We start from the raw sequence: 26,830 nt of genomic DNA, 5'->3' as shown, positions 1-26,830 counted from the left end.
GGGGCTGGGTGTGGGGTGACAGTCTGATCTAAGAAGCTGGAGTGTGGTAGAGGTGGAACATAGTTGTTATAGAAAAGGGGTTCAATGTTGGTTTGATGAAGCCTAGGACAGGTTAAATGTTGAGGATTAATGTGAAGTTTGGAGTTGAAGATGAGAACTTGAGAGCTGTTGGTATATATGTGGTAATGGAACAAGACGGCACCAACTCGGAGTATGCAGAGTAAATGTAGGTGGAGTATGAGATCCCAGGAACAGAGAAAAAATAGAGGAGCCTGGGAAACACCTAAGAATAGATGGTTTGAAGAAGATGTCATGAAATTTTAAAAGCTCAAGGTTCTAAGTTGTGATCGCCAATGTTAAATGTCGCTGATAAGTAATCGGAATTCAAGCACTGTAACTAGAAAGTGACTCACACCATGGGTTGAATAAGGAAAGGAAAGGATTCTTTGGGGAGGGGAATTACCTATTCTGAGTCTCAAAGGTCAGGTGGGCATTTCCTGGGTTAGGGTAGGTTGGGGATTGTGATGCAGAGCACTTGTGTAAGAAATCTGGATGTGAAGAACACGATGGATTTGGAAAAAACTCCTATCTAGAGAAGGCAAAGGGCAAGTGTCAAGCGATGAGGCAGGGGGAGAAAATAGTGTTGTTAATAAAATAATGGTCCATACACCTGAGAACCACTTCCTCTGCTTTTTGACATAGACTTACTGTGTTTGTGTGGTTCTCTCTCTCTCTTTTTTTTCCCGTATGTCAAATACTGAAAAACATGTAGATGGCTTTAAGTGGGAAAAATGGATAGTTCTGTTGTGATTTTTTAGAATGTGCTTAGTAACCAAATTTGTTTTTAAATAGACTGTTTATAAGTGCCATTTAACTTGACTTAGATAGGGAAATTTGCGTCTATAGATAGTAAAATTTCCATGCTTGGAAATAGCGACCACAGTTCATTCAATTGTTGTCAGTAGCTATTGTGTGCAGTCAGGATGTCCTGGGGAAGGAGTGTGCCTGTGTATAGTTGGTGTCCACATTCCAGAAACAGACTTGAAGAAAGTGGCCTCACAGCTGCCTTGGAGATCTTTTCTCCTTTGAGGTAAAGCTATCTTTTGAATATTATCTCCCACTGTGGCTGTCTTTACCTTTGGGATTATTGTTAAGATTTTACTTTTGTGTTGGGTGAAACTTAAAAGATTACTTTGTTGTTCCTAAACTTACTCTGTTTCTGTGAAACTCCATGAAACTAGAAAATTTAAGAAATTGTCTTTTCCTTGGTGTAAGTTTATGTTTTTAAATAAAACCTTTCTTCCTTACTCTTAATGTTGAGGACATCTAAGTGAAGCGAGTTTAATAATAATAAATATTCAGTGATCTGAAAAATTGAGGTCAAATTAGAGCTTATTTAGTTTTTTCTTCTAATGATAACTTAATTTTCAAACCCTGGAAAAGCAAGGTAGAGGTAGAAACCGTTTTTGAATCTCTATTCTATGGCAATCTAGATGTTCACGTAGGCTGTCTCTCTTAATATTTTCAGAAAACCTGTAGAAGTGCATTTTTATTTGTGTTTTAAAGAGGGAAACTTAAAGAAAAAAAGCTGTTGTACTTTAGGATCAGAAAGCTGTCAGGAGTATGGAGATCATTTTGTGTCTTAAAGCCCTGTTTACATGTTTAAAAAAAAAATGACATGACTTGCTTTGGACATCTTAACTGCTGATGCATTTGGCAAATATGCCACGACATATAAAAATATATATATATATATACCGAATAACTAGAGTCAGGGAGGTATAATCTTGTTTGTGCTACTACAGGTATGAATGCATAATGTCTGTCTACTTCCTATGCATAATAAATGCATTGGAATAAAATTGAAATCTTTGACTCTTCTAATTTTTACCTTGGAATTTACCTTTTGATAACTTTAAAAGAAAATTTGAAAGCTTTAAATTAAATTAAGAACTTTAAAAGAAAAAGCTTTTCCCCATTCATTCTAGTAGTGATTTGTATTTCCTGTGTCTCCTCCTATTTCCACGCAGGAAGTTCAGTCTGACAAAATATTTGCAATATGGTAAGAGAGATACAGCTTACTTTTGAAGTAGATAAAAGACATCTTCAGCACTTAGTAATTTATTATGTACTTAAGTATTTGTGTTTTCACTATTTACAATTATTTTGGTCAATCTTATTTGTAATTTAATACGACCATTTATTGAGGCTTTTCATGATCTGTATTTTAACCTATATTTAAAAATTGACAAGAAAAACAAGCTTTAATTATGCATCTAAAATTGTAGAAGCCAAAAAATAAATAAATAAAATAAAATTGTAGAAGCCTCATGATGTCTTTCTGTTTTAAAGACTTAATTTTTTAATAGGCAATAGTTTGAAATGGTTTAGGATGCAAATGGCATAAAAGTGAAGTGTCTTTCCTAGCTCAGATGCTTTGTTACCCTTTACCTAGATAAGCAGCAACTATTACTGGTTTTTTGTGTATCTTTCTAGAGACATATTATGCATATATAAGCAACATATGTTCTTTTTTTTTTCTCTCCTCTTTACACAAATTGGTAGCATTCTGCTCCTTGCTCATTATTCTAACTTATGTTCTATATATAAAGGGTTCCTTAATTCTTTTGTTGTGAGTTCTATTTTTTTCAAAGCTGCAAGGTTATCTGTTACGCTCATGTGCTATAATTTATTTAACCAGTTCACTAGTGGATATTTGGATTATTTGCATTTTTCTTTCTGTTACAAATAATGCTTCGATGAATAGCCATGTTCATTTGTATTTATATTTTTTATATCGCTAAATACCCTCTGCAGTGGTTCTGTGGTTCTGATAGCAGCACTGAAAAGGCTGATTTTACTGTATCTTTGCCAACAGAACTGGTTACCAAGCTTTGTTACCCAGTCTGATAGTAAAAATTGGCATCTCAGTGTAGATTGATTTGCATTTCCCTCATTTTGCGTGCAGTTGAGTATCTTTTCATATGTTTTAGAGCCATTTGTACATTCTTTTATGTGAATTGTCCCTTTACACACTTTGTTTTTGATAGTCAGTCTTTTTTTTCTAGTACTGATTTGTAGAAACTCTGTGTAAGTGAAATTAACTCTTAATCTTCGATACAAGTTGTAAATTTTCTTTATCTTTTGATTTGCTTATGACATTTTATTTTTACATTTAAATTTATCAGTCTTTTGTATGCTTCTTGGATTTTAGGTATTAAGGACTTTCCCATTCTGAGATTATAATAGCATTCTCCAGTGTGTTTTCATTTAATGTTTTCATGATGTCATTTATTAACTTTAAGTCCTTGATATGTTCTGCAATGTCTACATGTCTAACTTATTTATCAAATAATTCATCTTTTCCTCACTGATCTAAAATGCCATTTTTATCATAAATATGCTAAACTGTCATTTATATCTATTTTGGACCTTATTCTGTTCCATTGATTTGTTTAGTCATGTGCCAATACTACACTATCTTTATTGTAGTAGTATAGTATGTTTTAGTATCTGGTAGGGGTAGCTCTTTCTGTTACTCCTTTTGTTTAAGATTTTATTTTTCCCTCAGGACTTTTGAATTGGCTTATCTAGTTCCAAAAAAGTATCTATTGGTGTTTTGAGGATGATGAGTAAAATTTGTAAACTTAAATTTATAAATTAAAGAGAAGTTACATATTTAGCATTTCTGAGAATATAGTATGCATTTCATTTCCTCAGTTATTTTTGTGTTTCTTAGAAGCTACTTAAAGTTTTCATTTTGTAAGTCTTACTGCTTTTTGTTTGTTTTTTCCCCAAGGCCTGTGGTGAAAATTTGCCTACGTTATATCTTTTAACTCTAGTTTGCAAACTGTGGGCCCTGATTTATGACATTACACTAGTAGATTGTGAAGAATAGAAAAGAAAAATCAGAATGCAACATTCATTCTATAAGATCTAAGGATGCTTTGAAACTTCATAGGTCTTAAATAACTAATAACTGTTATGTATATGGTATATTTGGTCATGATATATGTATTTCTTACTGAAGGTTGTGGTCAAAAAAGTTCGAAACTCACTAATAGATGGAATGTATGAAAGCTATTTGTGTGATTTCTTAAAGAGATACTAAAAGTGTGTTAGCGCTTATTGTTGTGATTTAATAGAGAGCCCAAGGGAGGTAATTCTTTAAACCTTGAGCAAAATTTTGATCCAATTTTGAAGAATGGCTAATAGGGAGAAGAGCGTGGAGACAGAGACACCAATTAGCAGATAGTTAAATAATCCAGACTACAGGTAAAATGTGGCCTTTTGAACGAAATGGCAGTGGGAATAGAAAGGAAGAGAAAATATTTTAGAGGCATTTTGAAAGGAAAGATAATGAGCTAAAGAATGTATGGAAAAGAGTAAGTTTGCAGAACAGAGTAGAAGGGAGGGAGTGGGTTCAATTAGGACATTTTGAGGTTGTAATGGATAGATCATGGGTGGAGAAGGAATATATCAAACAGGGCATTGGAAATGTGGATCTGGAGCTCAGAGGTTAGAACTGGACAGGTAGTTCAAGGATTCATTTCCTTCAAAGGCATGAAAGTGGGTAAGGTTCTGTGGGGTAATGTATAGAGAAGAAAGCCAAAGAGAACCCCAGGCTGGGTGGGAACAACTGCATAAAGTAAAATTGTCAATAGATACACAGCACATGAGCATGCATTCATGTTACTACCTATCAAACACTGTATTCTAGGTGCTTTACATTTGTTTTCTCAATCGTTTCTTTCAATAATACGCCATTTTACAGATAAAGAAATTGCAGTGAGGTGATACTTCCAGAATAATACAGGAAGTGTTAGGAGGTTAGATTCGAACTCAGGTCTGAAACTCTGAAGCCCTACTTCTTCTAGTTACTGTAACTCGTTGCTTCTAAGAGTGCAGGATACTTCAAGATGGAAGAAAGTGGTGAATATTTGTAGTGATAATAGCAGGCATTATTAAGCAAGTATTTACTGTATGCCAGACACTGTTAAACTCTACATGGATTATCCCATTAATCCTCACAGCAAATTTTTCAGGTTAGTAACTATTATTCTGTCAACTTCTATTTTGCACTAAGGAAGCTGGGACATAGAGAGGTTTGTCCAAGGCTGCATATATATTAAGTGGTAGAGCTGGAGTTGTAGAGTGCACAAGTGGGATGCAAACTTAGAAGAAAAAAGGCCTCCAAGTTTGACTAATAGGTTTTTGTTGGCAGTGTTGTTTGGTGGTTTTGAGTGAAAATAATAACTAACATTCATTGAGCATTTTCTTTGTAACAAGCTCTGTTCTAAATTCATTCAGTTTTTATAACAGTCTCAAAATACATATTGTTGTCCCCACTTTATAAATGAGGAGACTGAGGCACAGAGCAGTTACATTAAGTTCCTAGTAGGAGACAGAGTTAGGATTTAACCTAGACAGACTGGCTTTGGAACCCATCTGCTTAACCAGGCTAAGCAAACTATTTCTGGTGGGCCAAATCTGGCCTGCTGCCTATTTTTGTAAATAAAGTTTTATCAGAGCACAGCCAGTCTTATTCTTTATGTATCACCGTGTCATTCATTTATGTATGGTTCCTTTTCGGCAGAGTTGAATAGTTGCAACATACCATGTGGTCTGAAAAAGTCTAAAATATTTACTATCTTCCCCTTTTCACAAAGTTTTTCAACCTCTGATAACCATTAGACTGGATGAAACTCCAAATCCTGGTGAATTTAGTCATAACCTATTTGTAGAGGTTTGGCAATAAAAAAACAAAAACAAAAAAACTATTAAATTGGATGATAGCTTTAAGAAGAAATATGGTAAAATGAAAGTTTTTTCACAAAGGAAAGATTTAAGTATATTAGCATAAGAAAAAATGTCTATTGAGTGGGAAATAATAAATCTATGGAGGGAAGTGGCATAGGGTTTGGAGAATGCAGGAGTGCGGGAAGAATTATTACTGGAAAGAAGCCAGAGGCTTTTCTTTGAAACACTGAGCAGAAGCAAAAAAGAGAAAAGGTATTAGGAATATAGGGCTGTTTTGAATTGGGGGCAAGGGCAATAATAGTAATTTTCATTCGATGACTGTAACCTCATTTAAGCAAGGATGAAGAAGAAAGATGATTCAAATATTTTTTTTTGCTATCCCAATGACTACTTTTTAAATCTCCCAGTCATGTGTAGTGCTATGAAAGAAATATTTATAGGTAGAAAGAGTAAGAATAATTATAGAATTTGGGGTAGTGTGATAAGGTTTTTTTTTTCTTTTAAAGTCTAACAGGTTAAGGTTAGAAAATATAAGTAGGCTTTACATTTTTTGCTGGTTATAAGTTGTTTTAACTAGACATTATAAATTACTATTTAAGCTTTAGTTCCCAGTGAGATTTTTAAAACAGCTTTGTCGAGGTATAATTGGTGTACAATAAAGTACATCTATTTAAATGATACAGTTTCATCAATTTTGACATAAAAACCCTTGTGAAACTATTCCAATCCAGACAACCTGTGCTTCTTGGTACTCTCTTCTTTCTGCACCTGCCTGTGGCCTCCTTTCACCAATTTGGTATGTGGTGTTTTCATTTTCATTGTGTTCAAAAACACTTTCTAATTTCCCTTTTTCTTCTTTAACCCATGGGTTATTTAGAAGTGTGTTATTTAGTTTCCTGGTATCTGGGGATTTTCCAGAGATCTTTCCATGATTTCTAATTTCATTCTCTCTAGTCACAAAACATATTTTGCCTGATTTGAATCCTTTTAAAATCAATTTGACTTGTTTTATAATATGGTCTATCTTGGCAAATATTCAGTGTATACTTGAAAAGACATGAGCCCTGCTATTACTGGATGGAGTGTTCTACAAATGTCCATCTGGTAGAGGAGGCTGATAGTATTGTTGAAGTCTTCCGTAATCTTACTGATTTCCTATCTACATGTTGTGTCAATTATTGAGAGAGGGTTATTGAAACTCTCATTGTGGTTCTATTAGGTTTTGCTTCGTGCATTTCGAAGTTGTTTATTAGGTGCATAAACGTATAGAATTGTTAGGTCCTCTTAATAAATTGACTCCATTATTATGAAATGATTTTTATCGGTAGTAGTTTCTTTTGCTGGGAAATCTACTCTGTGTGATGTTAGACAGTAAGCTGGGGTTGTTGTAGAACTTACCATGTTCATTTCTAACCTGTCAAGATTCTTGTCTTTTCTTGCCTTATAGCCAATGTCTTGAAAATTTTTGTTAGATATATTTGTATGAGTTTCTTTTGGTTGTCTCAGGCAGAAGTGTAAACCTATTTTTCCATCTTGGCCAGAGCAGAAGTCCAAAAATAGTTTTAAAACTATTTATGGCGATTCTTAAAAGTTTTCTTTTTGTTTATATCAGGGATACTTAGAAGAATTTGATGAAAGATGTGGCCCTTAGCCCCTCATATCTACAAAGACTTACCCATATAAAAGCTGGATTGTAATTTCATGAGGGTTAGAGGCTTGAGGTTTCATTCCTCCTTGCCTAGGAATCCTTGCTATCCAGCAAGCATTTTCAACCCTAGATATACACTAAAATCACCTGGGAGAGCCTTTAAACAAATACCTGTGCTCTCTGGACCTGTGAAATCTTCAATTTTTGGTGGTAGGATCCAGATTTTTGTTTTTAAAACTCCCTAGGTAATTCTGCTGTGCACCCAAACTTCAGAACAGCTGGTTTTAAGCAAAGAATGGCTTGCTCTTCACTTGGTCTCTCTACCTTAGATTCCTAGGGAGGATAGGATACAAGGAGCCATTTGTTCCCAAAACTTACTTTGTGGGTAGAAAGGGTTACTTGAAAAAAATGGCCAATTCCACCTTCAGATTTTGTTTGGTAAATTGTATCTGGGCTTTTCACAAAGGCACATAGAGAAGAAGTCACAATAAAAAACTTTTTCAGTTATGCTACACAATTTGCTTTAGCAAAATGCAAAATGTTAGAATATCTCTACGGCAAACGAGAGACCACAATATAAATCCATTAACATGGACCTCAGAGCCCAAAAGCCTGTAAGAAATAAGGCTGTAAATAAATAGGAATTTAAATGTTCTAAGGCATTGGGTGTTTATGTGATATGCTTTGTATATAGGATTTTGCTATGTCAAATGTATGTATGACTTCAGTTATTGGTAATGCATCGTGAAAAATATAGCTCATTTGACTAAAGTGAGCCACAGTGCATTCAACTATTTTAGCAAATGCTATAAGGCAATAAGCAAGAAAAAATTGCACAGAGTGCTCTTAATGAGAGGTCTGATGTAACATGGACTCTGTGACTCTGAGACGGATTGATTTCACATTGCGTCACTTTTTAGATGTGTCAAATTATGTAATGCATGGAGTAGTAAGTTTGGAATGCCGGCCACTTTATGCAAGCTGATTCTTTTGTATGATTTCTTTAATAAAGAACTTGAACATCTTTTTCATTTTGCGTATTAGGCTTTTCAATTGCTTAATCTTCTAATGCTTCTATAAGTAAGGGTGAATTTTTAAGAGATTAAATGACTTCGTATAAACCTAGTTTAAAATATTTTCTTCTCATTTATTGTAACCAACCTTTCCCTGTAGCTGTGAACTTCACAGAAGTTAATGAAGAAAACAAAAACGATCTCTTCAGAGAAGTGTTTTCTTCCATTGAGACCTTGGCCTTTACCTTTGGAAATATGTAAGTAGACAACTGTCATTTAAAGAAATTTGGGCCTGGGTATCTCAGACCATGTCACATAATTCAGTAGATATATGGAAAGTAAAGTACTAATCAATATAAAATATCATACCACTGGAAAAAATACATTCATTATTGTTAGTAAATTTAGTAGTATTTGTATAGCTGTTCCAAAGCAACATCCATTTGCAGGTGACTATGTGGTTTATGTGAACAGATTCCTAGGAATTTATTTCTAAGGTTTTTCTTTTTAAAAATTTATTCTAGATGACATATTGAATGTTAAGCCTGTGACAGAGCAATGTAATGACTTGTCTTTTTATTTCTTATTTCTTTTTTTTTAAACTTCCCTGGATAGCCTGACAAACTTCCTTATGGGAGATGTAGGCAATGATTCATTATTGCGATTGCCTGTTTCTCGGGAAAGTAAGGTAGGCCAAGTTTGTGTGAAAGTAGATACTTTAATATTTTTAACATTTCAATAATTTCCTGATCTTAATCTCAGTATTAGTCTTTGATAGATTTTGAGTTGACTGAGAAAAATAGATCAATCAGTTCATTTTAAGTATAATTTATGGTCAATTTCTGGAGCTAAAATTTAATTATACTAAGTGGAGCATTCATTTTAAAACAATATATCTGATAGTTTTATGGTGTCTTATGTAATGAATCTATATGTCATATGGTCCAAAATTTTAGTAAGTAATTCTTAACAATTTCTCTCTCCTGATATTGTCACAGTTCTTAAAAACTGGTAGAAACTTAGAAAAATAACTCAAGAAGTAAAGAAGGAAGGTGTTAATCTTTTCACACATCCTATAGTTTGTTACCATGAAACACATATTAATAGACTGTGGGTCTTAATTCTCCCTAAGAGCAGTATGTCAGAGGATTGCAGTTCCAATTTCTAATTTATTATTTTTTTTAAGATTTTATTTATTTACTTAAGAGAGCACCAGCAGCAGGCAGAGAGAGGCAGAGGCAGGAGAAGCAGACTCCCCACTGAGCAGGGAGCCCAGCCAAACAGATCTCCATCCCAGGACCCTGGGATTATGTATTACCTGAGCCAATGGCGGTTGCTTAACCGATTGAGCCACACAGATACCACCCCCCCATTCCTAATTTAAAGAAAAATTGCTATGAAATAATAGAACATGAAGAATATTTGTAGAATATTGTTTTAGAGATTTATAGTAGTAATATTTTTAGACTAAAAGTTTTTCACCAAATGCAAGGTATTTTTAAAAATTTCAGTGGGGACCTATGTCAGTTATTTCTTTTTTAAGGATATTCAGATCCAGAGGGACTTCAGCAAATACTTGGAAATATGCCAAGTGTTTGTGTTATTTCAAAATAATATAAAAACTGCAGGTCTTTCTTAAAGTGATACAAAATATGAATGACTAATTGAGGCCTTTGTTTTATGTACTATAATATTAAAGCAATTGACTATTTCTAAAGTCATCCATCAATGAATCAAGGATAGTAATAATGAAGAATTTTAAGATCCTTAAATATTTTGCTATCATTTATATTTATTCAATTTTATCTTTTCAAACATATTACTAATTCGGAAGCTATAACATTATGTCTGTGTGACAAGGCTCTGAAGAATTAAAATTTTAGGTGTGAATCATATTTCCTGTTCCTGTTGGCTCTATTATGTACACGTATTACACTAGGTCTTTTTTTTTTAAGATTTTATTTATGTGAGAGAGAGACATGACAAGAGAGAGGACAAGCAGTGGGAAGAAGGAGAAGCAGGCTCCCTGCTCCACAGGGATCCTGACTTGGGGCTTGATCTCAGGACTCTGGGATCATGACCTGAGCTGAAGGCAGACACTTAATTGATTAGCAACCCAGGTGTCCCTTCTCTAATTCTTAATAGGAAAATACTTTTTCCTTTTTCTCTTTTGCACCTTATTTTCCTTTTTGCAGTTTTTAATTAACCATAGAGATTGAGCTTTAAAAGTCCATGATGATATAATACTACAAATAAAATTACTTGGATGAAGAATTTTGAAAAATACTTTAAATAATAGTTGCCATTTGTTTAATAGCTTTTGTTATATACCATGCCCTGCACTAAGTCTATATCATTTCCTTAAAATAGCCTTGTCAAAGTGTTCTTATCCCCATTTTACAGAAGGGCAAACCAAAGTTAAGTAAGTGTAAATATATAGCCTAGTGTCATACAGCTGCTGAGTGATAGAGCTGGACTCCTTGATCCTTTTGCATTGAATCCCTGCATAGTCTGTATTGCCCAACCAAATAGATCAAATTTGTTTAAGATCTCATAATTTTGGTAGATATGTTTTCCTGCACTATCCAGTAAGGTAGCCATTTGCCACATGTAGCTCTTTAAATTTAAATTAATTAAAATAAATAAAATTGGAAATATACTTCTCATTTACATGAGCCACTTTTCATATGCTCATATAGCCACATGTAACCTTACTGGACAGTAGTACAGAACATTTCCATCATCATAGAGAGTTTTGCACTAAGTTGTCCACTAGACCTTCAGAGAAATGCTTGTCATATGATAAAATGATGAAAGATGGCTTGGAGAAACAGATCCTTGTCTTCAGTTTAAGTGATAACCTATTTAGATTGTTTCTGTAACTTCCTGACTAATATTTTTGAAATCTGCAGAATTTAAAGTTTTGAATGGATTTATTAATGTTAACTAATGCTGTTAGTAAACAATGAGGTTATTTATTCTTGGATCTTGAGAACTGTAGTTGTAAAAAGGTATGTAATTTTTATAAGATGTAGCATCTAAACAGATTTCTTAGGCCCTTTGAGTTCTAAATACTTTAAATTCTTTAACAGGAATTATGTCACAGTAACAAATTAGAGTGAAAAATTTCTGAAGTAAAGCTCTGTTATCTTCTGCTCTAATCTAAAATTTGTTTTCTTCCATGTTGTAAGTCTTTCGAAAATGTTTCTGTGGAATCAGTGGACTCATCCAATGAAAAAGGTAATGTTGAAGTACTTTCAATCTTACTCAAATTTTTTTAGTTCTTTTTCTTTCTTTATTTCTCTCCTTCCTTCCTTTCTACCACTGTCCAATCCCCTGCAGTTACTTTCAATACATGTTTTGGATTATTTAATCTCTTCTTGCTCAGTAACCTAAAGTATTCATTTTTAACACAAAATGATGCGTAAAATTTTACATGAAAACTTAAGGAAGAAAACCTGCTAAAGTAGATAGATAATATAGAGACTGATCAACAGTTATATAGAATTTGTAACTTGATGAATAATAGAAGTACATATTAAGGTAAAAAATATAATTTGAAACCATTTTAAGTTTAAACTGTGACCTTTAATTCTAAATTTGTCACTTGTATTTTTTTAAAACAGTTTTCACTGAAGAACATCTTAGGATTAAATGCTTCTTTGTTCAGAGTTACATGCTGATATTTAATATATACTTGATATTTTTATTTTCAGGAAATTTTTCTCCTATAGAACTAGACAGTGTGCTATTGAAGAACACTGATTCTGTAGAATTGGCTTTATCTTATGCTAAAACATGGTCAAAATATACCAAGAACATAGTTTCATGGGTTGAAAAGAAGCTTAACTTGGGTGAGTTGCCCTTTGGCACATCTGATTAACTTTGGAGTGTAAGAACTAAATAGTTTGCAATTCATTTTCTGCAGACGATGACTAATATGATTCCAGATTAGTAGCTGCTTCATTAGTAGTGAATAAAATCATTGTCCGTATTTTCTTCTTGAAATAGGAAAGACTCATCTTGCAGTACATGTATTTATTGAACATTACTGTGGGCCAACCACTTGATCTGGGGACATAAAGACAAGTAGTACACTGTCTTTGCCTTTAAGGAAGTCATACTTCAGTGAGCGAAAAGAAATGCGATCAGATAATATAGTTAAAAGAAATACAAGCAACAATAGGTATATGAGCACAGGCATGGAAACATCTTAATAGCTAGTGTTTTCCCAGTGTTTTACAGTTGACAGAATACTCTCACATCTTATACTTTATTTAATCCTTACCAAAACCCTGGTAGAAGGCAAGAAAAGAATTATTCCCATTTTACAGCTCAGGCAAACAAGACAGGTGGTTTGCTTAAGGTCAGATGGCAGTTTTGCCTAGGATTATATAGCACTAGTTGGAAGAGTATAAGATTTACCCAAAGCCTATGCTCTTTCTACCATATTTGCCTTTAATAGGGAATGCCCATCAGAATCCCTGAATAGCCTTGTAAGAGGGCAATACGCAGGTCGAGGTCCCATCTCCAAGAGAAGTGAGACCAAGCAAGTGTATTTTGAAAGTGTCCTAGTTGGTTTTGATGAGCACTTCTGGTTAAGAATCACGGTATCATATGATGCAGACTAGTATACGTGCTCACTCTTTAATTTGGGAATTACAAATAAGTTTAGGTTATAGAGAAGTAAAAGAAGTAAATTTATCTTCTAATGCTTTCTTTGATCTTTTCAGAATTGGAGTCCACTAGAAACATTGTCAAATTGGCAGAGGCAACTAGAACTAACATTGGAATGCAGGTAAGTGTTCAGTGACCTCCTAGGGTATTGGACCAAGAGGTTACCCGGATGAACTCCTGATAGTGCCTTGCAAAGTCAGAAATTTGTGTAATTAGGGCAGCCCCAGTGGTGCAGCGGTTTAGCGCCGCCTGCAGCCTGGGGTGTGATCCTGGAGACCAGGGATCCTGTCCCACATCGGGCTCCCTGCATGGAGTCTGCTTCTCCCTCTGTCTGTGGCTTTGCCTCTGTCTCTCTCTCTCTTTGTGTGTCTATGAATAAATAAATAAGAATCTTTTAAAAAAAAAGAAATTTGTATAATTAATATAGGAAGGAAGTGAAATGCGAAACTGTTGGCTCAGCAAAGTAAAAGCATTTTAAACTCACATGTAGACCCATTATGAAAAAAAAAAACTAGGAAATTCACAGTTTGATACAAATGTTGATTGTTTTGTTAGCCACTAGTTTCGCTACCTAGTTTTATAATTAATATTCTTCAGGTTTTTCTTATATAGCCATATTTATGACTATTCATTTTTCTGCAGAAAAGATCTAAACTTAAAATTTCTCCTTCTGAAGAATAGTTGGGGGTTATCTAGAACTCTTAGTGCTATTTCTGTTGGAAGGTTTACCTTTCAATTTTAAATTCTAGGAGTTTATGCCATTGCAGTCTCTATTTACCAGTGCTCTCCTTAATGATATAAAGAACAGTCACCTTTTACAACAAACAATTGCAGCTCTCCAAGCCAACAAATTTGTGCAGGTAAAAATTTATATGTATAATACACTTTTTTTTTTAACATAGCATACCTTTATAAAACAGCTTATTTTTATTCCTTTCTTTCTTGTTTTAAAATGCCTTTGACAGCCTCTACTTGGGAGGAAAAATGAAATGGAAAAGCAAAGGAAAGAAATAAAAGAACTTTGGAAACAGGAGCAAAATAAAATGGTTAGTATTACAATGGAGTTTCATCTATCTACTCAAAACATCTGCAGTATATAAGCATCTACCCTGGAAGATGCATACCTTACTCTCTAATTTTTCTAAAATTCTGTCTTAACTGTCTTATTGAATATACTAAAGATACTTGCACAGTAGGGTTTGTTTCTTATTCTGTGTTTTTGTCTTGTATAGCTTGAAACAGAGACTGCTCTCAAAAAGGCAAAATTGTTATGCATGCAACGTCAAGATGAGTATGAAAAAGCAAAATCTTCCATGTTTCGTGCAGAAGAGGAGCATCTGTGCTCAAGTGGTGGATTAGTAAAAAATCTCAACAAGCAGCTAGAGAAAAAGAGAAGGTTGGAAGAGGAGGCTCTTCAAAAAGTAATCATCTTTGTTGTTATTTGCAAGTTGAATTAGCAATAATCTGCTAAGGCTTCAGTTGTCAAATGTTAGCATGGGTCAGGATTGCCTGGAAGACTTCTTAAAACAGGAAGAGTGTCTGATTCAGTGGCTCTAGGATTGGCCTCCAAAACTTGCATTTCTAACAGGTTTCCAGGTAATGCTGCTGCTGTAGGTGGTGGGGAGCCACACTTTGAGAACCAGTATGATTTTTGCTTATCTTTTAAATCTTTGGGTTTGTCTCTGAAAAAGTATCTTAGAGAAGGGCAGTAGTTCAGTATTTTTTACTTCATTGTTCAGTAAGTACACCTTTTAAGCAACTGTGTGTGTATGTGTACTGATTCTGGTACCTGATAGCAAAGCTAGGCTGGAGCTTTATGTTGCTTATGAAACATAATTTAATAAACTTTGTAAGATTATATAGAAAATGGTAAATATAAATCAAAAAGCCTCTTAAATAGAAGTAGACACTTGTTTGGAGACAGTATGCTAATTATAAGTCCTCCTTGACTATCCATTAAAGTCAAATGCCCTGGGTCCCTGACCAGAACAGGTTGTTATCTTTAGAAATACCCTATTTAAAAGAGACTTATTTCAGAATTTTTATGCAAAAAGGCTCTTCAGTTATTTATATTGAGTTTTATTATAATAAGTATTGTTTTAAAATATAAATTCTAGTGATCAGTGTTATTTTTTTTCTGGGGTATTCTTAAAGGTAGAAGAAGCAAATGAACTCTACAAAGTTTGTGTGACAAATGTTGAAGAGAGACGCAATGATCTAGAAAATACCAAAAGAGAAATTTTAACACAACTCCAGAAACTCGTTTTTCAGTGTGATCTTACCCTTAAAGCTGTAAGTATTTTTTTCAGTATTTTGATGGCCAGAGGCAAAAAAGTGTCTAAATGTCTGCAGAAGGGAGAGGGATGTTTGATGAATCATGATTCTTAAAGGATTTAATTTCTGAGATTAATGAAACATTTAGAGCTTGAAAATTAACTTTCAGCTTTTAATAGTGGTAAATGGTTTGAGTTAACATTTTTAATCTGGTTCACCACCCCGTGGATTGGCGATGTGTCCAATTAAAATTGAAGCACGAGAGTTTGAAACTAACTGCCTCTAAGCCACTGTATTTCTTGGCTTGGTTGACAAAATGAATTTGACATTGAAATTTCTATCAACACTATGACATCTGTTCTTCAAATTTTGAGTAAGCTAAATATTAAAATTGAACCCAGTGATTTTTTTGGGAAAAAAAAAAAGCATCCTGGCCTCAAGTATTTTCATATACCTCTTTAAAATGACTTTTATGAAAAGCTTATATATAAAATGCCTTTATTTGGTGTACATTTCACAAGTTTTAACACATGTATAAGTATGTTACCGCCACCATCGCAGTGGGGATTCAGAAGAATGCTGGCATTCCAGAAAATTTTGCTTATGCTGCCCCTTTGTAGTCAGACTCTCTGTCCACCCTTGTCCCCTGGCAAGTATTGATATGTTATCCAACTTTACAGCTTGGTCTTTCCCAGAGTGTCATATAAGTGGGATCCTATAGTATATAACTTGGAGACTGGATTCTTCTACTCAGCCTAATGTCTTTGATATTTGTCAATGTTATGCCTGTATCAGTAGTTCTTTGCTTTTTATTGCTGAATAGTATTCCATCATGTAGAGGTACCACAGTGTTTATCCATTCATCAGTTGGATATTTCTGTTGTTTCCAGTTTAGGGTGATTGTGAATATAGAGCTGCTATGAATATTTGTAGGTTTTTGTGTGAACATGTTTTCATATTCCTAGGGTAAGCACTTAGGGAGTGAGATTACTGGATATTATGGTAATGTCTATTTAACTTTATGAGAAATTGCTGAATTGTTTTCCAGAATAGCCATAACATTTTCATTCTAACCAGTAGTGTATGAGAGTTCCAATTGTTCTGCATCTTTAACAATACTTGTCAGTTGTAGTTTTTATATTTTAACTGTTCTAATATGTGTGTAGTAGTAGTTGTTTTGGGTTTTTGGAATAACTAATGATATTGAGCATCTTTTTTTTTTTTAAACTTTTATTTTTTTTATTTTTTTTTAATTTTTATTTATTTATGATAGTCACAGAGAGAGAAAGAGAGAGAGGCAGAGACATAGGCAGAGGGAGAAGCAGGCTCCATGCACTGGGAGCCCGATGTGGGATTCGATCCCGGGTCTCCAGGATCGCGCCCTGGGCCAAAGGCAGGCGCCAAACCGCTGCGCCACCTAGGGATCCCCGATATTGAGCATCTTTTAAAGAACTTATTTGCAGTCTCTATTTTGCCGATTTTTAAAAATTGAGTTGTTTTCTTATTATTGAGCTTGCATATTTTGTCTTCCAGTCTGGAACTTATCTTTATTCCTTTCACAGTTTGTTTCAGGGAACAAGAGTTTATAATTTTAATAGAGTCTCACCAGTTTCTTCTTTATGTGCCATGCTTTTCACATTATATCTAAGAAAGTTTCGGGGTCACAGAGACTTCTCTCCTATTTCTACTAAAAATTTTGTAGTTTGACATTGATATATGATCTATTTTGGCTTAATTTTTATATAAAGTGTGAAGTATAGGTTGAGGTTCATTTTTTTGCATATAGATATTATATTAAAATTATGCCCATGGGATTTTAATTTATGGAAGTGACTGAATGCTGACATGGAGAGGTCAATGTTATTGAAAGATGAATTTCTTCCTTACATTTCCCAAGAGAGAGGGACATGCTATGCCACAAAGGACCACAGAAATACCAGGTTTGGTGAAGCAGAGGCAGGAGTGAGGGGAAAGCTGAGTACAGAGCCTTTATTGGGGCTTCCGAAGGAAAGGCAAGTTATGTCAGGATAAATGGTATAGGACTGGCTAGTTTGAATAATTCCTGTAGGCTTTGGGGTATAGGGATGGTTTCTAGTTGCTTGGTACCTGGCCCTGGGATGATTCAGAGCAGGAGAGAATTAATGAGAGAATTAATTATTGAGGTTGTTTGGGTTGCATAAGAAAGACATTCCCCCAACCCCCCTCTTCCCTGGGCTAAGAATTGGTTAGCCATGGGAGGAGCAGACTCTCCCCAGCCAGCAAGCTTTTTAAGATGCCAAAACATTATAAAATATGGAAAATAAAACACGTTATTAACCTAAGTGTCCACTTGTTCCAGTACCATTTGTTGAAAACATTGTGCCATCTTCATTTATTTGTCTTTGCATCATTGTTAAAAATCAATTGACCATATTTTTATAGGTCAATTTCTAGATTCTCTATTTTGTTCCATGGATATATGATATGTGCCTGTCATTGGGCCCAAACTCTACTATGTTCATTACTATTGTTTTATAGCAAGTCTTAAAATCAGGTAGTGTGAATCTTCTACTTTATTCTTTTTCAGAATTGTTTTGAGTATTTAAGATCCTTCACCCATAAAAACATTGGAATCAACTTGTCTGTATCTACGAACAAATCCTGCTAACATTTTATTTGGAATTGGGTTAAATGCTAGCTCAGATGGGAAGAATTGACTACATATGTAGCATATTAACCATATAGAAAGAGTTGTTCAATCCATGAAGATAGTCTCTCCATTTATTTAGTACATGATATTTTTTTAATCAGCATTTTGTAGTTTTTAACATAAAAGTCTTTCACTTGTTTTATTAGATTTAAACCTATATATTTATGTATTTGGATGGCTATTGTAAATGTAACTGATAATAAATCAATAGATAAATAGATACCACATATAATTTATGTGTAAATATCTAGGCACACACATTTCTTTAATTTCAAATTTCAGTTATTCATTGTTAATATTTAGAAATGCAAGTAATTTTTGTATGTTGATCTTGTATCTTGCAAACTTGCTAAAGCTAAATAGTTATAGAATTTTTTTATAGAATCATTGGGATTTTCTACATAGAAAATCATGTTATCTACAAGTAGGGACGGTTTTATTTCTTCTTTTCCAATCTGTATTCCGTTTATTTCTTTTTCTTTCTGCATTGGCTAGGGCTTCCAGTTGATCATTGAATAGGATTGGGTGAAAGAAGATATCCTCATCCTATTCTGGACTTTAAGGGCAAAGCACTTAGTCTTTCTACATTAAGTATGATGGTAACTATAGGTTTTTTGATGATGATGACCTTTGTTGGATAAGGACTTTCCCCTTTTTCTAGTTTGCTGAGAGTTTTTTGATGAAGATGTTGGATTTTTTTTTTCACTGCTGAAAATTTTAGGGTTGTTTGCTATTGCAGCATAACCCAGCAAAACTGTCTGCTATAGTATATATTGAATATATATGTGTATATATTCTATATTCCTTTATATGTACCTTTACATACTATATACTATATCATGTACACCTAAATATGATAGAGGAACATTTTAGGGCAAATAATATATAAGTACAATTTATAGGACTTAAGATGTAATTTTTGTTAATTAAATTGTTATAAGCATTTATAATTGTGTCTTTGCTTTAAAAATGATTTTTTTTGCATCATTTGATTGCTGCAATAATATAGTTTTTCTTTTGTAGTCTTTAGTAGTCTATTAATATGATGGATTACATTGATATTTGAGTGCTGATCTAGTCTTACATTCCTGGATAGGCTACTTTTGGTTGGGGTGCATTGTTCCTTTTGTATATTGCTGGATTCAATTTGCTAATATTTTGTTGGGTATTTTTTTCTTCTCTTTCAATGAAAGACATTGGTGTGTTATTTTTTTTTTCTTATGCTGTCTTTATCTAGTTTAGTATCAGTAATTCTGGCCTTATAAAATGAGTAGAGAAGTGTTCCTTCCTATCAGTTTTCTGGAAGAGATTGTGTAAAATTGGTATTATTTCTTCATTTTGGTGGCATTCCCTGGTGAAAGTATCTGGATTTGGAATTTTCATTTTTGGAAGATTTTTTACTGTGTATTTAATTTCCTTTGATAATAGGCCTATTTAAGTTAATTATTTCTTTTTGTGTGAATTTTGGTAGTTAGTGGCTTTCATGAAATCAGTCCCTTTCATCTCAGTTGCCTTATTTATGTGCACAGTGTTGTTCATAGTACTTCTTTATTCTTTCAGTGTTTCAGTAGCCTGAGTGATATCCTCTCTTTGATTCCTGTTCCTGGTAATTTTTATCTTCTCTCTTTCTCTGGTCTGGCTAGGGGATTTATCAATTTTTTTCACCTTTTCAAAACACTAGCTTTTAATTTCATTGGTATCTCTATTTTTTTTTTTTTTGGTATCTCTGTTTTTTAAAAAATTTTATTTATGCTTCCTTTGGGTTTATTTTGCTTTTCTTTTTAGTTGCTTAGATTGTTCATTGAGACCTCCCTGCTTTTTACATATAAATATTTAATTATTTAGTTTTCTCTCTAAGCACTGCTTATCTACATCCCACAAATGTTGAATTTTATAATTTTTGTGTGTGTGCAATACAAAATATTTCCTTTTTTTTTTAAACTTTATTTTTTTTTTTAATTTTTATTTATGATAGTCACAGAGAGAGAGAGAGAGGGAGGCAGAGACACAGGCAGAGGGAGAAGCAGGCTCCATGCACCGGGAGCCTGACGTGGGATTCAATCCCGGGTCTTCAGGATTGTGCCCTGGGCCAAAGGCAGGCGCTAAACCACTGCGCCACCCAGGGTTCCTACAAAATAGTTCCTAATTTTCCTTGGAACTTCATCTTTGATCTATGGATAATGTAGAAGCTGATTGTCTAATTTCAAAGTATTTGAGGATTTTCTGGATATATTCCTTATACTGATTTCTAGTTTAACTCTGTTATGATGTGAGAAATATTTTGTATAATTTCAATTTTCTCAAACTTGTTATGGTTTATTTTAAGGTCCATGCATATATTTCTAAAAATGTGTATTCTGCTATTGTTGGCTCGAGTATTTTGCAAATGTCAATTGGTTATTGTTGGTTTATGATCCTGTTTATTTCTTTGATATCCTTGATGATTTACTTTTTACCTCTATCGATTACAGAGAAAGAAGGGTTTTTTAAAGTTTTTATTTAAATTCCAGTTAGTTAACATACAGTGTAGTAGTAGTTTCAGGTGTACAATATAGTGATTCAACACTTCCATACATCACCCAGTGCTCATTCCAAGTGCATTCCTTAATCCCATTCACCTATTTAACCCACCCCCCTACCTACCTCCTCTCTGGTAACCATCAGTTTATTCAGAGAAAGGAATTTTAAAGTCTTTAACATATTGTATATTTTGAGGTCTCTCAGTTTTTGCTTTATAAATTTTGAAACTCCGCTGCTTATGCATTAATGATTATTACATATTCTTAGTGAATTAATCCTTTTATCTTTATGAAAGTGTCTCTTTTTATCCTTGTAATTATTATTACTTTTTAGTCTTTATTTAATACTGATATAGTTATTTCAGTTTTCTTTTGATTATTTTTACCATGGTATAATCTTTTTCCATTCTTTGAGCTTTATCACTGTATTTAAAGTGAATTTCTTATAGTAGTTCAGTCTTGATTTTAAAAAAATCATGTAGTTCATGTAGTTCAGTCATGTAGTTCAGTCTTGATTTAAAAAAAAAGTCTGTTATGATAATCTCTATCTTTTAAGTGAAATATTTAGACAGTTTATATTTCATGCAACTATATGTTCAGATTTAGGCCTTCTTTTCTTTTTTTCTGTTTGTACCTTATGTTTTCCTTCATTTGTTTCCCTTTTGCTCTCCTTTATTGGATTAGTTGGTAATTTTTTAGAATTACAACTAATTTATATTACAGATTTAATAAAATCTATTTTTATTTATGTGTTAGAGTTATATTTTAATTTATCTAAAATGCTTATTTGCATTTTATTATATACATTTTAATTTATTGGATTCTTTTTTTTTAATTTTTATTTATTTATTTATGATAGTCACACAGAGAGAGAGAGAGAGGCAGAGACACAGGCAGAGGGAGAAGCAGGCTTCATGCACCGGGAGCCCGATGTGGGACTCGATCCCGGGTCTCCAGGATCGCGCCCTGGGCCAAAGGCAGGCGCCAAACCGCTGCGCCACCCAGGGATCCCAATTTATTGGATTCTTGACTATATCTCTTTACAGTTGTGTGTTTTGTTTTATTTTTGATGGTTGCACTAGGGCTATATTTATAAGAACTTTTCACTGTTCTACGTAGAACTAGTATTTAACCACCTCAAATGGAATGTAGAAACCACATAGTCCCACCATATAAGTTCCTTTTACTTGCTTTGGGTTGTAGTTGATATGTGTGTGTTACATCTATATACTTTGAAAACCTCACCAGACGTTATTAAAATTTTTGCTTTCCTAAGTCATAGATTTTAAAGAAGGGAAGTCATCTTTTTTATTTACCCAAATATTTACCGTTTCTGTTAGTACTTTTTCTTTTTTTTTTTTTTAATTTTATTTTTATTTTATGATAGTCACAGAGAGAGAGAGGCAGAGACACAGGCAGAGGGAGAAGCAGGCTCCATGCACCGGGAGCCCGATATGGGATTTGATCCCGGGTCTCCAGGATCGCGCCCTGGGCCAAAGGCAGGCGCCAAACTGCTGCACCACCCAGGGATCCCCTGTTAGTACTTTTTCATTCCATGAGGTTCTTTCCCGTTGGTATCATTTCTCTCTATTCTAAAGACCTTCCTTTAGCATTTCTGTTATAGTGGGTCTTCTGGTGATGAATTCTGTCTTTCATCTGGGAATGTCTTTATTTCATCTTTATTCCTGAAGGACATTTTCATTGGATATAGAATTTAGTTCTTTCCTTTCAACACTTTAAAAATGTCCTTCCACTGCTTCTGGTCTCTGTGTTTCTAATAAGCAGTCCATAGTCACTTGAATTATTTCTTCCTCTATGTGAAATGTGTTGGGAGCTTTTTGTTTTGTTTTTTGCTTGCAAGGTTTTTTTCTTTCTCATTGATTTTCAACATTTTGGTTACAGTTTATTTGGGTGTGAATTTTGTTGAATGTATTTTGTTTGGGGTTTCCTAAGCTTCTTGAAACTGCAGGTTTGACACTTAATATTTGGGAAGTTATCAGCTATTGTTTCTTCAAAATTTTTTTTAAAGATTCTATTTATTTATTCATGAGAGACACCAAGAGAGAGGCAGAGACATAGGCCGAGGGAGAAGCAGGTTCCATACAGGGAACGTGATGTGGGGCTCAATCCCAGGACTCTGGGATCACATCCTGAACCAAAGGCAGACGCTCAACCACTGAGCCACCCAGGCATCCCCTCCGAATTTTTTTTTTTTTTTTTTATAGAACCCTCTCCTGTTCCTCTAAGACTCCAGTGACTCAAATTTTAGACCTTTGTTATTTCCTACAGATCTGGGGGTAGTCTTTTTTTTCCCCTACTCTCTTCTCTTAATTGTTGTTCTATTGATCTGTCTTCAAGTTCACTGACTTTCTCTTTTGTTAACCTCTATTTTCCTATACAGTCAAAAATGTAAAAATTTTTATTTCGGGTATTATATTTTTCAAAGTAGTAAATTTTTCTTTTGTTTCTTTTTAATATCTTCCATTTCTCTGCTGAGACTCAGTCTTCCCATGTTTTAAGATTATTTGCCCTTATGTATTTAAACCAGCTTAATAGCTACTTTACAGTCTATCTGATAATCCAAATAGGTAAGTCATTTTAAGATTAGTGTCTGTTTATTGTCTTTTCTCTTGCAAGTTGATGAAATTTCTTGGTTCTTTATGTAACAAGTAATTTTGGGTGATATTCTGGACTGTTCAGTATTACCTTATGTAACTCAGGATCTTCTTTTTAACCGATATTGAATGCTGATTTTTAAAATTTTTAGCAGGCATTTATTTGTTCTAGTTAGTATCACTCTATAGCTCACATCTTCTAGCTCTGAAACTTAGTCAAACTACTCTGCTGCTATCGAGGGCCAAGTAGAGAACAGATAAAGACAAAAAACAACAGGGATTTCAGACCCCTCTCTCCTCAAATCACAGTTTATCTGTCATAGGGAAAAATTCCCCTCAAAGTCTTAGGTGTCTATGCACCTGCTACTGCCATCAGTGCCACAGCTGCCATGTCTTAGTTCATTGGGGTACGAGAGAAAACAAACATACAAAAGAACCAGAGGGTTTCCCCCCGACTCTTTCAGTCAAATGTCTTTGAATAGGAGTTCAGTGTTGGCTGGGAAACAGAGTAGTAAAAGAAATAACAGGAAGCATACTACTGGATTGCTGTACCTTGATTTGTTGTTTCTTTCCACAATCGGCCTGCTACCGTTTACCTTTCAGAGTTCTCGGATAATTGAGAATTCAGTGGGAAACTGAGAGGAGTGAGCCTATTCCATTGGAATCAGAAACTCTCTCCATAAAACGTTCCTGAATATTTAAAATTGAATCTCATTCATTTACCAAATTCTGATTAATATGTGATTAATTTGTAGAGTCAATTTTAGTAGGACTTAAATTAATAATTTATAATTGGGGAATTATAAAACCCCAAGATTCAGAATTACATTATGAGTCACTTAGGCCAACTTTTATATCTGACAAGTCCTTTTCACCTCAGGCAATAGCTAATGATAGCTAAGATTGAGTATGTACCTGCTGGTGTGTTAAGTTCTTTGCCTACATTAACTCATCTAATTCTCACACAGTCCCATTAGATAAATATAACTTTTTAGCTCCATCTTACTGTTAAAGAAACCAAAGTTTAGAAAACCTTTCTTCTCAAAATGTGGTCCTTGGGTCAGTCACATTCTCATTACATTGGGAGCCTATGAGGAATGCAGAATCATGGTTTTCAACTCAGACTTTTGGAATCGGAATCTGCATTTTGAACAAAAATCTCGCACAAGATTCATTTGCACATTAACTTTTTTTGAAGCATTTGCTTAGAGAAGTTACAAATAGCTTGATCAGTGTCATCCAGCATGGTAAAGCTAGTATTGAACTCAGTTGAATGACTTTAGAACCTGTGCTCTTAAATACTATGCTGTCTTGCTGAATGATTATTTAGCCGAGGTATGACAGCTCCAAAATTAATATAATTTTTAAATTGAGCTAAGAAAAATTTGTTTTCTTATGGACCTTTCAAGTTATACCTTACTCATATAATCCCCCTTATACAAAATAACACTTTAAATACTTAAAGATTATTGTTATCTTCCTTTCCTGGATTTTTTTTCCAGACTAAACATTTCTAAATTTTGATTCTTTTTTTAAATAATGTGGTTTTAAGCTCTCTTACAAGGTATAATCTTGTTTGTTTACATACCTCTTAAAAAATGATGCTGTTTGGTGATCCAATAATTATGATTTCCTTTAGTATGATGTGATATAAATAAGAATTACTTAATTTTGTATATAATATATAAGTATTTATTAATGCCCACTTTGTAAATAAAAGAAATGTAAGACAGATACCTGCTCTCAAGGAGTTTAGCATATATTTAAGAAGAGAGAATTAGCACATCTGAAAAATTGGAGAGCAATACTTAACAGTGTATGAAGTAGATTTTGAGGTTAAAGTCCCTCAAACTTGGACAAACCCCTAAACTTAGGAAAATCTCTACAGCATGTAATGTATAGAGACAATTAATAGAGGTGTTCTGTGTATATATTTGTGAATAAACTTATTAGCTAGAGTTCTTTTGAACCAATTAATCAATTTTAATTGTTCTGTCTAGCATTTATTCACTTGCAAATCCAAGCAGATACCAAATCCAATGCTCAGTTATTGAATATGGATAATATTTTCTAGGTAAAAACCATGACTTTCTCAGATAAATGCTGTTTGGTGATCCAGTAATTATGATTTCCTTTAGTATGATGTGATATAAATAAGAATTACTTAATTTTGTATATAATATATAAGTATTTATTAATGCCCACTTTGTAAATAAAAGAAATGTAAGACAGATATCTGCTCTCAAGGAGATTTTTTTTTTAAGATTTTATTTATTTGTTTGAGAGAGACGGTAACCACGAGCAATGGGGAGGGGCAGAGAGAGAGGGAGAAGCAGACTTCCCACTGAGAAGGGAACGTAATGTAGGGCTTGATGCAGGGCTTGATCCAAGACCCTGGGATCATGACCTGAGCCAAAGGCAAATGCTTAACTCACTGAGCCACCCAGGTGCCCCTCTTTATGTTTTCATCTCCTTCAAAGCAGAACTTGGGGGTTTTGGAACTTATTTTTAAACACCATCTCAAATTCTTTTTAAAAAATTTTATTTTCATTCTAGGACATATCACATATGTGATTGCAGAGAAAACAAAATTATTTGAGATAGACTCTAGACACTCAGGGTCGCTCATTATCTTAGGAAAGATACACAAATCACATTTATGTCCTAGCAAAATTGTAAGTTATATCATGGACATCAAAGATTACTTCTGAATATCTAAAATTGTCTTGAATTATGAAGCACTAAAGAGTATGGGATAAAGATCATAATTACATTACCAAGAGGAAGAAGAAATGACCAGACCAGTCACTAAAGACCTAACCAAATCAATGGGGCTTTGAAGAATAGGAAGAATTAGAGCAAGAGTTTTGTTTTGTTTTAAAATATATTCAAGAAAAATTTATCTTTAAAAAAATACAGGATAGAGGGGCACCTGGGTGGCTTAATCAGTTAAGCATCTGCCTTGGCTCAGGACATGATCCGAGGGTCCTGGGATCCAGCCCCACATTAGATTCCCTGCTCAGTGGGGAGTCTGCTTCTCCCTCTCCCCTTGCCTGCCACTCCCCCTGCTTGTGCTCTCTCTTCTCTGTCAAATAAGTAAATTCTTAAAAAAAAAAAAGGATAGAGAATTACACTGAACAAAATTTATTTTACATTATTGCTAATTTATATGAAAGGAACTTTTCCCATTATTTGAAATTAAGGAATATTCTGTTGAACAGCTGTCATAAATATTTGCACTAATCCATGTGCCCGTGGAGTAACTAAAAATTTGCTGTACATGCTGAAAGCCGGGCATAGAGTCAGAAGTCCTGTGTTGCTTGCATGAGCAGTCACAGAAAACGAACAGAATTACAGTATGACCTTGGCTAATCACATTTCTGTTACTATTCATTTAGTCATTTCCCCTTTACAAGGCACCTAGGTCACTGTGCTAAATAGAGGACCTAAAAGAAAAGTCTTAAGTTTCTAACTCTGGGAGCAGATTCGAGCACAAAAAAATCTAGAAGTGTGATGATTTTTGAGATACCTGTGAGCCACCCCAGTTAAGATGCTCAGCAAGTCCTGCATAATCTACCCCCATGGGGAGCTCACTCATTAGAATTTCTGTTAGGTAAGTGAGAAGGCTGAGTAAT

The 26,830-nt window shown here is 34.0% G+C and overlaps 1 protein-coding gene across 2 annotated transcripts in view; it reads left to right on the top strand.

Moving 5' to 3' along the window:
- The window catches only part of ARHGAP29 (Rho GTPase activating protein 29), a 70,499-nt gene that overhangs the window by 21,141 nt on the left and 22,528 nt on the right, over positions 1–26,830 (top strand). The window contains exons 2-11 of one of the 2 annotated variants that reach the window (XM_055339984.1): positions 966–1,090; positions 8,582–8,678; positions 9,037–9,109; positions 11,613–11,661; positions 12,138–12,275; positions 13,155–13,219; positions 13,848–13,958; positions 14,064–14,144; positions 14,331–14,519; positions 15,253–15,390. In XM_055339984.1, the coding sequence (XP_055195959.1) occupies positions 9,053–9,109; positions 11,613–11,661; positions 12,138–12,275; positions 13,155–13,219; positions 13,848–13,958; positions 14,064–14,144; positions 14,331–14,519; positions 15,253–15,390 (828 nt within the window). In that variant the 5' untranslated portion in view covers positions 966–1,090; positions 8,582–8,678; positions 9,037–9,052. The remainder of the gene's footprint in view (positions 1–965; positions 1,091–8,581; positions 8,679–9,036; positions 9,110–11,612; positions 11,662–12,137; positions 12,276–13,154; positions 13,220–13,847; positions 13,959–14,063; positions 14,145–14,330; positions 14,520–15,252; positions 15,391–26,830) is intronic. The other variant, XM_055339983.1, reaches the window with a different exon arrangement.

Source organism: Nyctereutes procyonoides, unplaced genomic scaffold (assembly GCF_905146905.1).
Source record: "Nyctereutes procyonoides isolate TBG_1078 unplaced genomic scaffold, NYPRO_anot_genome, whole genome shotgun sequence".
Taxonomy (NCBI): domain Eukaryota; kingdom Metazoa; phylum Chordata; class Mammalia; order Carnivora; family Canidae; genus Nyctereutes; species Nyctereutes procyonoides.
This window is presented reverse-complemented; position numbering and strand designations above follow the sequence as displayed.